The 12,360-nt window shown below is 35.7% G+C and overlaps 2 protein-coding genes across 3 annotated transcripts; both read right to left on the bottom strand.

Moving 5' to 3' along the window:
- Positions 1 to 3,824: 3,824 nt before the first annotated feature.
- On the bottom strand, positions 3,825 to 4,675 carry LOC126598370 (transcription repressor OFP6-like). The gene has a single exon (XM_050264730.1). The coding sequence runs from the start codon at positions 4,563 to 4,565 to the stop codon at positions 4,017 to 4,019; it is 549 nt and encodes a 182-aa protein (XP_050120687.1). The 5' UTR covers positions 4,566 to 4,675; the 3' UTR covers positions 3,825 to 4,016.
- A 587-nt stretch (positions 4,676 to 5,262) lies between these two features.
- LOC126598366 (uncharacterized) lies at positions 5,263 to 11,466 on the bottom strand. 2 transcript variants are annotated; one of them, XM_050264724.1, is made up of 14 exons: positions 11,349 to 11,466; positions 11,119 to 11,247; positions 10,939 to 11,012; positions 10,783 to 10,854; positions 10,656 to 10,684; positions 9,787 to 9,837; positions 9,263 to 9,313; positions 8,476 to 8,535; positions 8,279 to 8,361; positions 7,962 to 8,024; positions 7,620 to 7,767; positions 7,397 to 7,447; positions 6,873 to 6,977; positions 5,263 to 5,574 (listed from the first exon to the last, which is right to left on the bottom strand). In XM_050264724.1, exons 1-14 carry the CDS (start codon positions 11,405 to 11,407, stop codon positions 5,437 to 5,439), a joined length of 1,113 nt encoding a protein of 370 aa, XP_050120681.1. In that variant the 5' UTR covers positions 11,408 to 11,466; the 3' UTR covers positions 5,263 to 5,436. The 2 variants fall into 2 exon arrangements, with proteins under 2 accessions (XP_050120681.1, XP_050120682.1); XM_050264725.1 differs by lacking the exon at positions 7,962 to 8,024.
- Positions 11,467 to 12,360: the final 894 nt, after the last annotated feature.

Genomic DNA, 12,360 nt, shown 5'->3' on the forward strand with positions numbered 1-12,360 from the left:
ACCCACTTCCCTTCCTCCCCCCCCCCCCCCCCCGGCAACCTCTTCCTGAGAACTGGGCTTTTTTTTTTCTCCCTCTTCGTCTTCTTCTTCTTCTTCTTCTTGCAGGTTCTAGGGGGGACGAATTGGGGTTTTTTTTTTCCGCCCTCCTCTTCTTCTTCTTGTTGCAGGTTTTTGGGTTCCAGGTTAGGGATAGGGATGTGGGTCGCTTGGGGGGAGGTCGCTAGTAGTGGGAAGGGATTACAGAGAGAAGAGGGGGAAGAAAGGGGATCTGGGTTAGGGTTTTTATGTTTTTTTTAATTGGGTTAATATTATAATATTTTTAATGTATAAAAAAAATTCCACGTGGCAGCCACATCAGACTAATAGATGAAATCTAATAGAGGTGTTATTTTGAAATAAAATGGTACTGGATGTATGAAAGTGAAATGTTTTAAAGTTGTTGTATGAGGTTGTAATGGACCTCAAACCTGAGGGGCTATTATGTAATTTACCCTTAATTTTAAGACAATATTAATGTTAATTAGTAGTGTGTTACTAGATTGTATTTAAACTTTGACGCAACTTAAATTCTTAACAATATCAATATTAATTAGTAGTAGATAATTAAAATATTCATATTTACTTGATGCTGATTAGTAATGGCTTGTGAAATCGTCTCTCAAATTTTGACATGTAAGAGCATCTTCAAAAGAGACGTCAAATTCAAATCATCAAATTTAAATTTGATGGCTAACTTGGTAATTTGACATATTGTCAATATTTTCTTTTCACCCGGTATGCCAAAATTTATTGCTTTATTTATATATTTTTTAAACAAAAATAATAAAAGTGGGTTATTGTTGGTTTAAAAATAATAAAATAATACTTAAATATACTAGCATTTAAGACAAGACAAGTGGAATGCCTTTGGAAATAGTAAAAATCAAATTTGAAGGCAGCTTTAAATTTGACATCAATTTGCCCATGTTAGCTTAGGCTTTTTTTGCCATGTTATCTTCGACATCTCAGTTGAAGTAAATTGTACGTTATTTGTTACAGTTATATGTTTATGTGACATTTTTTACATCTTTTTTAGAAATGGTCTAAGGGGTGGTTTGGGAGTGAAATGCTTAAAAAAAAAGCACCCATGAAAAAAAGCTGTGAGGGTTTTAGGTGTTTGGTAAACTGAAAAAAAAAAGACTTATTTTGGAAGCTGATGTGAGAATAAGCTAAAATAAAAGGAAAAAGCTGAAGCTGCTATTTGCAGCTTTGGAAAACTGGTTTTTTTTCAAAGCACACGGAACTACAGTGCTCCTTTAATGAAAAGACTCACTATCAGACTGCTTTTTTTTTTCCAAAATCACTTTTATAAAAAAGTTTACCAAACACTCTGTTGATTTATTTCACAGCCGCTTATTCTCATAACGGTTTTTTTTCAAAGCATAGCAATCCTAAACCAGCTCTAAGTTACATTGGTTCAAAAGCTATGGATGTTTTTATTTCCTGAGGTGGAGAGGAGAGCCACGAAGATTTGAGCAAACAGGTAATAATTGACGGTAGAGAAACGTACGGCAGAGCAGACGAGACGGAGAGAGATCGAAGGCCAAGTTGCAAGTGCGTGATTAGTAGCGTACAAGGAGCCAAAAATTATATTGAGTATCCCATTGGAAAATGTATAAGATATGTCAGGACTCAGCGATAGACATTTCTATTCTCTCTTCACACATGATAAAAATGCATAGAACAACTGGCTTTCACCACTTCCAACTCACTCTAATAATTATAATCCAAATCCCAATGCCTGTGTTTCTCCCACTGTGATGCCCTAATTTCTTCAAACTCGCCCTAGTTGACCAAATGGGTATCATCTTCGAATCTTTTTTGTGAGAATTTCGAGAATTCTCTAATCAAATTCGTTTATCGTATATTGTACGATCAATTTTTATCAATTACTGTTTATATTTAATTTTTAATAAAAAGATTTACAATGATTTCTAATCGTACGATATACGATGAACGGATATGATTAGAAGATTTTCAGAATCCTTATAAAGAGGACCCAAAGAGAAATCCTCATTCTAGTTGACCAACCCAACTTAAACTCCTAATGAGTTTAAAATCTTCTGCACTCAAAATTTGTGACCTTTTTATGATCTATCTTATTTATTGACACTTAATCATTCATTTAAATCTTATTTAATAATGTTAATTTTTCTACTTATCTCCTTAATAAAAATTTAAAACTAAAGATGAGTTAAGTAAAAAAAAAAAAAAATACGTGTTGTTCAAATAAATAGAGCACAAGAGGCTACAAAGGGTTTTTGCTGCAGAAAATTTGAACTCGACCCAGTACATCATGTCAATTATTTGGCAACACTTGTTTAAACTCTAATAACTTAAGTTCACGTAGTCATTTACATAATAAAATAAATTGACAGTTCATTATAAGGGTAAGTTATATTTTCCCCTTCAAGTTTGGGATCAATTTTAATTTCTTATAACATCTTTAAAACATTTCAATTTCATATATTTACTTATCGTTTTATTTCAATTTCATACATCCGTTAGAAAATCCGTCAAGTAAATCTTTAAGTGATGACGTGGCTGCCAAATTTGTGCCACGTGACAAAAAAACATAATTTTTTATGTATTTAAAATATTATAATAATTTATCATATTAAATAAATAAATAAAAGAAACTCATCTTCTTCCCGAGCACACCCATCCCACCCCACCCCACCTGCAACCCCCCCCCCAACCCCACCCAAAATCCACCCTCATGCACCGGAACGCCATGTCCTGGGAGGACGAAATCGTTATACGCAATGTCACCCATGCTGGCCTCGTCGTCGCCGACTGCATTGGCCGTGAAGTCGCATCGCAGCTCGATCTTGAAGAAGCCCTAGAAGCTTCCCGATACGCTAGTGTGCAGGTGTTTGTGGGTGGGGTGGGAGATGGGTTTCTGGATAGTTTGTGGGGGGGGGGGGGGGGTTGCAGGTGGGGTGGAGTGAGATGGGTGTGCTCGGGGAAGAAGATGGGTTTTTTTTTTTTTTAATAGGATAAATTATTATAATATTTTAAATGTATAAAAAATATTATTTTTGTCACGTGTCATAAATTTGGCAGCCACATCATCATCACGTCATCATTTAACGGTTTACTTAACGGATTTTCTAACGGATGTATAAAATTGAAATAAAATGATAAGTAAATTTATGAAATTGAAATGTTTTAAAGATGTAAAGAATTGAAATCAATTCCAAACCTAAACGAGTAAAATGTAATTTACCCTTATAACTATAATATTTATTATCAGAATTGTCAGTTTGTTCATTACATATGAAAGATTAAATGAACTCAAATTAATTGATTATTTTATAGAGATAGTTACGTTACTCACAAGTAACAGTATGCTTCGACAAAAATAAAGTACGCATAATATAAGTATGAAGTATCGTCCTTTATTTTATTGCAGCTTAGCTCTTCTCGAATAATCCTAAGTCCACTCTAATCAAACTTTTTTTTTGTTGGACAAAACTCTAATTAAAACTTACAAGCTTCCAATTCCAATTCAAAGATAACCACACAAGATGTAAAATCACAAGTGTGTTGCACTGAAAAAATTCACGAAGACATTGTAACTGTAAATTTTGTACGGTAACATTTTAGAAGTGAAAGGTAAAAATATATAACTTTTTAGAACTGAAAAATGCATATATAGAAATATTCTTTTACCATGTTACATTATGTAACAAAACTCATGATCCCACATTATATCATCCGACGATTTACTTTATTTTGTACTCTAGGAAAGTGGTAAAATATAATTAATACAAAAAAACAAATAAAAAATCGTAACCATAATTCATATAATATTTGATTCATGGAAAATATTTCTTTACGTTACATGCACCCCACAACCATACAAAAGACCTTAAATAACTTGATTTAATCCCATTGTCTTTCTTCTTAACTCGACATGTAAATGGAAACTCAGGCTCCCAACTCCGTTGCACGTGCACAAGATACAACTTCAGCTAGTAGTCGCATGACTTGTTGCTCGCAAAGTGCAGCAACGTCGAACCTCCAGACCTGACAGAGAAAACAGCATTCCAGATCTCAGTGAAGACCCTGATGATAATGCCGTGGTTGCAGGGAGAGTTGAGCTGCAGGAAACAGTTGAGAAGCTCCCGGAGATCGTCTTTGGAGTATATCTCGTTCTCCAGTATCATCTGTAGCATCGAGTGTCGAAAATCCAAGTAAGGGTCGCCGGAGTCTTTCTCCACGGCCACGCTCTCGTTGCCGATTCTACCGAATCCGTTGACTGGTCTCGTGCTCTTCGTGTCGGAATCTGTGACTAAAAAAGGAGCGTGGTCGTTGTCTTTGTAGAGTTTGTTGTAATTGTTGCGTGGGGTTGAAGAAGAAGAAGGAGGAGGCGGAAAGTGGTTGTTTTTTAGGGTTTTGGAGGAGGGTTTAGGTTTAGGGTTGAACATTTGGAAGAGCTTACTGGGTTTTCTGCAGATGCCGCACCCTATGTCGACTGTGACTTTGCTCAGCCGGAGCTTTCTTCTGGTTGTTGTAGGCATTGTGTGTGTTTTAGAGAGAGAGAGAGAGAGAGAGAGAGAGAGGTTTTGAGTTGAGGAAGCAACTGAGAGTTGTTGGGATGAAAGGATTTGACTAAGTGGATTGGGAGAGGAGCTATCTCTATCTCTCTCTATAAAGTCTGCACGTGAGCTCCTGAAGGGTCACCTGCATGCTAAAATGGCTGTCCTGTGATCTGTTTCTATGACAGTCTGATCTCAACCGCACGATTTGACTACCAGAAAGAATACACGGGTTGTGTACTTGATGTGTTGCTTCCTTGTCATCATGGTGTGGTACCATCTGCCTTCAAGTGATGCAAGGCTAATAATTAATTCACGGAGTGAGTAATGCCTATAATGTAGAGCACTCAGATAAATCCTTCTTAAATCTTATGCGAGGGAGATGTAATCAATAAATATGGGATAATAGTTTTGTTATTTTAACTAAAGACCTCTCAGTTGTTCACGATCATATAGCTTAAGTTCATATGTGTATTAGAGATAAGGAGAGCAGATATACAACCGGTTACACAGAAGAATCCTTCGTTGTTCATAAGCAAGCAGCTCATCAAATTTATTAAGGGGTGTGCTATCCACACATCATTTTTTACTTCTCACACACTCTTTATTAATTTATGTCTGTTGATTTTCTTCAATTCATCTGATCCGATGATCGAAAACAAAAAAAGTGTAAGAGAAGTAAAAAGAGGTGTGTGGATATCACATCCCTTTATTAATAGTATAACTAATCAAGCAACAATCAAGTCTTTTGATTTATTTTATTTATTGACTTATCCATCCAACTGAAAGTGTAATATTTGCAAATCCTAAAGACAAACATGGGTGGGCTAGCTAGTAGCGAGGGCAGGTATATCTATGACGCTTGATTGTTCTTGATCAAGCCTGCTACATGCTCAGCAACCCACATTGAGCCTGCTTCAGTGCAACAAAAAGCATGAGTATGGCCCTCTCTTTCAATTGATAGAACAGCATCTGGGACCTGCTTGGAAATCTGGGACCCACAGAAATACAAAGTAGTAATAAGCCCAGTGCCAACAGCAAAAGTAAAAGAATGCCCAAACCAAAGGGGAGTGCAATCTGCTCGCCATTTTACACCTTCTACACATATCCTCTTAAATATGGACATCTGATTCTCTTTTGATTTGTTTAATTCAATGGCAAAAAAAAAAAAGGAATTTTAAGGAAAAACTTTCGGTATTGTTTACTTTAACGAAAAACCATATTTTTACACTAAAAAAGTCAATCATGGTACTATTCACTTTACCCTTTATTTGTTCTTATCATTAAAATTCAAAGTTTTCAAACATTTTTTATTAGTTTTTCTTTAAAAAAGAGGGTGTGCAAAAGGTGAAAAAGGGCGTTTAGAAATCATTTTTCCAAACAAAATTGCAACACACATTTAACACTCAATAGCATCAAGAACCGCAACCACTTTATCTCATTCGTACTATATCGTATATCGACTTGGAAAGAAAATTTTCTAAGAGAACCCAAATTTATTGGCCATTTAAGCATTCTCAATCAATGTTTGTCGGGGACAAAACTGTGATCATATACTTTTCTCATATGAAAACCATGATAAGGAATCATCGCTAAAACATTACCCCACAGTGTAAACTTATAAACGGGATAAGAAATGCTAAACCTTTGGAGTCTCGTAAAGTCTTATCTCTAATCAATTTATTATCTCATAGCAAAAAACTCCTCTTGTTAGCAGTGCATAGGTGATTATATTACTAAGCAGCTCTCCAAAAGGAAAACTAACAAAAAGTTCAAAAAAAACTTATCTTTTAATGAAAAGCTCTTTTTAAAGATATAGTGAATAGTATCAGAGAAACGTATAAATGTAGTTTTTCGTTAAAAGTAAACAGTACAAAAAGTGTTTTGTTAAAACTCCCTTCTTCAAAAGATATCGATGACATAAATCAAAATATATTCACTAGGCTTGAGCGAACAACGTATGTGCTAAAACCTTTCAGGCCCCAGATCTTCCTAGATTCCTACTCTTGGTGGAGTTGTAAGCTACTCTCTTGGTTATATTCTTTTCCAGATCGAAAACGAAAAAGAGAGTGGCTGCAAATTTCATGCAAGAAGCACACGTTAAAGGTATCTGGGAATCTCTGGGGTCCGGAAGGTCATGAGACTTCACATTTGTTTTCTACCTATAGATGCATTCGCAACATATCCATTTGCACAAACAGGCAGGGACACGATATCCCTATTAATTTCTTAAATCTCAATGATACTTGACTTCCAAAATCAACATTGAAAAGAACTATTTAATTTTACCTCTTCGAACATTTGCAGTGGACCCCAGTGATCATCAACGCCGAACAAAAATGCCATTTTGTGCTGCTTTTCCCTCATGAATGCCCAATCCGGTGTTTCTGAAAGCTGACAGTGATGTGTTTATCAAAGTTCTAACTTTCCTAGATGAACTATGCAGCAAATTTGGTGTTTGTTGAAGCTGAAGATGCAAAATATGCAAAGAGAATATCATATCTTAACAAGGAAAATATTGTCTAGAATAAATAGTCGAACACCATCGTGGAAACTGGAAACTTTTCAATCGAATGTATTAATGTTACAACTTCCTTGTTAACATGAGGATAACAGATTTGAATGCATACATGAATACCAATTAGGAAAGAACTCATTCATCAAATCAGATCAAGGATGCACTCAGTAGATGCAGTAGCACAAAGCCAATATACATCTTCACAGTCAGTAACTACAGTTTTTCAAAACACTATTAGTAACTTTCAGAATCAGTTACAATATCTTAAAATTTACAGAAAACCAAGAGCTTTTACCTTTTTGAATTCTGTCATTGCCATAAAGAGGACATTCCGCATGGTATGGTACTGCAAGTACACGAATCAAATGTTGACGGAAAAGATTCAAAACACATGCATGTGAGTGTGCACACACTCACGAAAAAAAAGACATACTGCTTTATGGTGGCAAAATAGTAAAATCAGTAGAACATTGGTATAAGCTCAACGTTTTTGAAAATATTACAAGAAAAACCTTTACCTTTACCAAGTGAGAGCAAGTAGCCTCAACTGCAGTAGCTGACCAGAGCTTCCCAAGGAATGTGGTCACAATTAACCTCAACAATCGGATAGGAAACAATCCCAACAGCGCAACAATTAAGCTCAAGACAACACTTGTAATGCGGGACCTGAAACATAATATTCTGTGATATTATTCTCCATGAATACCTTAATGTTAGACTGTCACAACTAATATCACTAGAATGAGTTTTAACAGAACCAGTCAATATACATTAGGACCAAGTGATAATTCCAATAAATGGTTAAAAACAACGAGAGCTGTTATTGACACTATAAATAAGTCATCCGGCATTCCGCCCACCTAAACACATAAACGAGAAACTCAACTTGGAGGAGTGTACTTTTTGGAGTCAATAACAGTTCCCTACAATTCATCAACTGTCAGTATTCTCATTCAATGTTCAACTTTAATTGTGCCATAAGTGAAACCTACAAACCTTAAGAGACACCACAGAAAGTAGGCATGAAATAAAATAGTAAAACCGAAAGGTACCAGCAAAACAGGAAAACATTCATTATAATAACTGTCTATTGCATTTGCATGTCCATGAAGCACAGAAGATCCTGCTAATGCATGGGACCAAATAAAAAGAATTCATAACAAAGAAAGAATTTTACGCTGCAAGCTTCCTGATGAAAGACTGCTGTATGGATTGTCGGTTTAAGGCCAAAAATGGATAGAGTCCAACACAAAATGTCACCTAAAATTCCATAAACAATGTTAAGTAACAGGTTCTTTGTAGTCAGAAACCTATGGGTGGTAGTAATAGTATGACAAATGAGTAGTAGACAAAACTGTACAGGGTTGTTGTCACCTTCTCTGGAGATCTTTTGAACATTTCGAGAGATATATATGAACCAATAGAGTGCCCAACCTGCAGGAAACTAAACTCAGCTGTTTTATAAGAAGATAGTAAAAATCAGAAGACGAAGAAAATCAATTTTACGATCTTTCAAATTCTTTCTTGTAATCCTGTGGATGAATTGGTGGTCACAGAATTTGTTGAGATCACCACCTGAAGAACAACTTTTGAACACAGAAAAATATGGTACACTAATAATCCTCGTTCAGAACCAGGAAATGCTGACAGATGTTCATCACCCAACCATTGATCGAAGATTAAAAACACACCCATGAAACAAATAAACCCCTCTATTTTCTACATAGGAGAAATACATTATGGATGACACCCGAATGAAAAAAAAAAAAAACAGAGGAAGAGAGGGCACTCAATCACAATGCTTATGTTCATAAAAAAATACTACTGTCAGTAAACAATCACACACAAAAACTGAAACAAGAGAACATTTTGCATTGACACTGGGAAATGCTTCTGATTAACGAGTGCTTGAGTGTTAAAGTAAAGGCAATGGATGTGTCTTTGCAATGTTGCTGATGTATATGCTAGAAATAAAGTTTAGTGGATACAGCATTGCTGACAAGCAAATGCTACAGAACTCAAATGCAAGAGATATCTAACTTGGTCCAACAATCTTAAGGTGATTTAGGAACAGATATTGCACTTATACACCCCTCTTCTCCTCACAGCAGACATTAAACTGAAATTAGCAGCAGAAATTGGAGAGAGAAAATTATCGCACCAGTAATATAGGAACTTCATTATTTTGCAATTCCTGTTTGATGAAGTCCATCTGCACACAAATTTAGTTACAAGTAAGCACTATATGTGACTCTAATATACTATTCTATTAAGCCTGAGACACTGTTATAATTAATAAGTTCCAATATAGACAAATTAGCGAATGAGTGCCAATAGGAAAAGTATTGGAAAAGGAGAAATCGAATAGTGTTCTAAACAGAAGTCAGATCTGCAAGCCAAAGTTGGATTGCTGCTTTTAAAATAAAACAAACGCATGGAATGACATGAAAACTTATAATTTCAGATGCTCAATTCAGTAATTTGGATTTCACGGTTTGATATTTTTAATACAAGCAGATCAACTCGAAGGCAATTGATTTCGGAAGAAATGACATTCAAAATGCTTCACTCCATTATACGGGACATTAAACCACCACACAAACAACTTGGAGATGTATCAAAGATCTCTGGTCTCTTTTGTCCACCCGACCATTTAAACAAAACCATAAAGCAAGCACAGTTTACCTTATGATCAATTTGTTCTTGTAATGAGAACAGCCTTCCATGCTCCCAGTTCTAACAAGAAGAGAATATCATATAACAATCATGACCATGCCACAGACCACCGAAGCAAAGCATCAAACAAGATCAAATATCTTACATAATAAATGATAGTAAGTCATTAAATAATTCTTCAACTAAACAAATGGGTGAAATGAGACTTGCAAGAACTACTATATATATAATGGAAGGTCAAAGTATGCACTTGCATGCATAATTGGTTGAAATTTACTCTTGCAACCATCTTAAGAAAGTTTGTATCTTTCAGATTCAGAAACATTTGAACCTGAGGACCATAAGATGCCCACCACCCTTTTATTAACTACAGAAGACATATATCATTGTGCCCTCTAAAATATAACTGATTCATAGACACTCCTACTCATTTTGGTTTAGCTTTTCTCTCCAAGAAAAAGGTAAGAAGACCTGTTAGTGGCTTTCGGCTTTCACATCTGTGATCTGTCCAAATTAATTACCTTCAAAAAACAAAGATGAAAGAGCCCTTGAGTTGGTTCACCTCATGCACTCCAACTGATAAAGTAACTTGATTTACAGGTATTTTGAAGCTTAGGATACTTCAATAATTTACAATAATTGTCAGAACCCTAGTTTCCAGTTTCTTCACATTAGAAACCCAGGGTTGACCTTAGCATTATCATAATTTAACATATTCCTGAACATAATACTTGCCGGATTCTAAAGGCGATTAGTTGGTTGGAAAGGAAACCAAAGTACAGTACCAAGTACTGATAATCATGAGCAACAAAGGGCTGAAAATTGATGCAAGGATTAATACAAGTATGACCGAACCTTGTATAAGAAAAATGATATACCTTTTTGGTATGAGATATATGCCCAACAGCTGATGATAGACACAAGATTGAAAACAAATTAGCATAAACTTTACAACCTCTAAAATAGTTAACCGAAAATGACATACAAAAAACACCCAATTCTTGCCTGTCACAGACGCAGCTCCACCCAGCAACTCATACAGCGACTCCACAAAGTCTTTGTAAAATGAAACAATACCTACAATATACCGAAAATCCAAATAGTAAGTTCTCACAATTGAATCAATCCCAGCCAGATAAACACAAAAACCCAAAAACCCACCTGGATTTCCAGGTATAACAAGAACATGCAATGTTGGATTGTCTGCAGGGATCTCCAGTACTTCAGTGGTGAAACTGAACAAAATATCAAACAGAAAAAAAAAAAAAAAAACCCAATTCACAAAACAATCGTCACGAAAACTATCACACATCACAGAATTTGTAGCCAAAAAGTAAGAACCTTGACACATTGCACAGACGAAATGTGGCACGATTCTTCACTTGAATTACTTCAGATTCTGAATTTTCCTGCTCACCCATTTCTCTGCTTCCACGGTATAATCTGTAGCTTGCCCTTGGCCTTATATATCTATATAAGAATATCAAAAACTGTTCAATCCACAATTATATGTTCGACAATACAAAAATCTCACATCGGAAAACAAAATCAAATATCAACTTATACAGTACCTGAAACCGGTGGTGAGTGAGAGAGGTGGGCTAATGGAAGGAAAGAGTCGAAGAAGCATCTCTGTTACTTTATATGCTTCGAGAGTTTCTTATTGAATTTGTTATTTCTAAGTGGCAGGCTTTATTAGTTGCTTTTGGATCTGGGCCTTATATGTGACGTGTTGAAAGTAATTATTACTTTCAACTTATTTATGTAGTTACTTTGTGCATGGGCTTATGTGTTTGCACTTTAATGAGCATATTTTGTACACTTTTAATATTTGTGGTTCACTCGTATCTTTAGATACCGTTTGGTACGCAGACGGGACGGAACAAGACAGGACGGGATGAAACAGGACGGGACGGGACGGAACAGGGCGGAATGGATGATGTAAATATTGAAAAAGATAAGGAGAAATTTTGTCATAAATCGTTATAAATTTGTGTTCCACGGATGTGGAACGGATCGTTCCAGGGGGAAGAGGTGGAACGAAAAATCAGCCAAATTTCGTCCCATGGGACAACATGTTCCACAGTTTTTAGGCGCACCAAACGTAGAACAGAACGGCTCGTCCCGTTTCGTCCTGTCCCGTCCCACGTACCAAACGGTACCTTATAGAACTGCTTTTATACTATTCGTATTGGTTTTTCATATTTATTTATTGTATGGTTTTATAAAACTATATGCGTTTTACAATGAGGGCTTACTATTGTGAGAAACAAAGGTTTTTTTGGTAATTTCATTTTTTATTTCACTCACACTCTTTGTTTTACTCTCCTCTATGACTTAGTAGTTGGATTTTGTGGTGAGCAAGAGTTCGTAGGCGGATTCTGACCATGTAGGAAATTTATTTCCTATTAGTTGTACAATATTTATCCTACCCAAGATGGGAATATCCTCTTTTCTGCTGCACTTTTATCTATGTTCCGATGTTGATGCATTGTAATAAGGGTTCTTACCGCAATTCGCACTCTAACTCCTGTATTAAATTTGTTCTAGATTTGGTTTTAATTTACTTGTACTTTTTACACA

This window comes from Malus sylvestris, chromosome 14, assembly GCF_916048215.2.
Source record: "Malus sylvestris chromosome 14, drMalSylv7.2, whole genome shotgun sequence".
Taxonomy (NCBI): domain Eukaryota; kingdom Viridiplantae; phylum Streptophyta; class Magnoliopsida; order Rosales; family Rosaceae; genus Malus; species Malus sylvestris.

Bases quoted from the DNA above. Each gene is read 5' to 3' on its own strand.
- LOC126598370 (XM_050264730.1), bottom strand. From the start codon at position 4,565: ATGCCTACAACAACCAGAAGAAAGCTCCGGCTGAGCAAAGTCACAGTC.
- LOC126598366 (XM_050264724.1), bottom strand. From the start codon at position 11,407: ATGCTTCTTCGACTCTTTCCTTCCATTAGCCCACCTCTCTCACTCACC. The intron at 8,536-9,262 runs GTGCGATAATTT...AGTTTCCTGCAG, and splicing joins ATGAAGTTCCTATATTACTG to GTTGGGCACTCTATTGGTTC. The intron at 7,768-7,961 runs GTGGGCGGAATG...ATTATGTTTCAG, and splicing joins TTTCTCGTTTATGTGTTTAG to GTCCCGCATTACAAGTGTTG.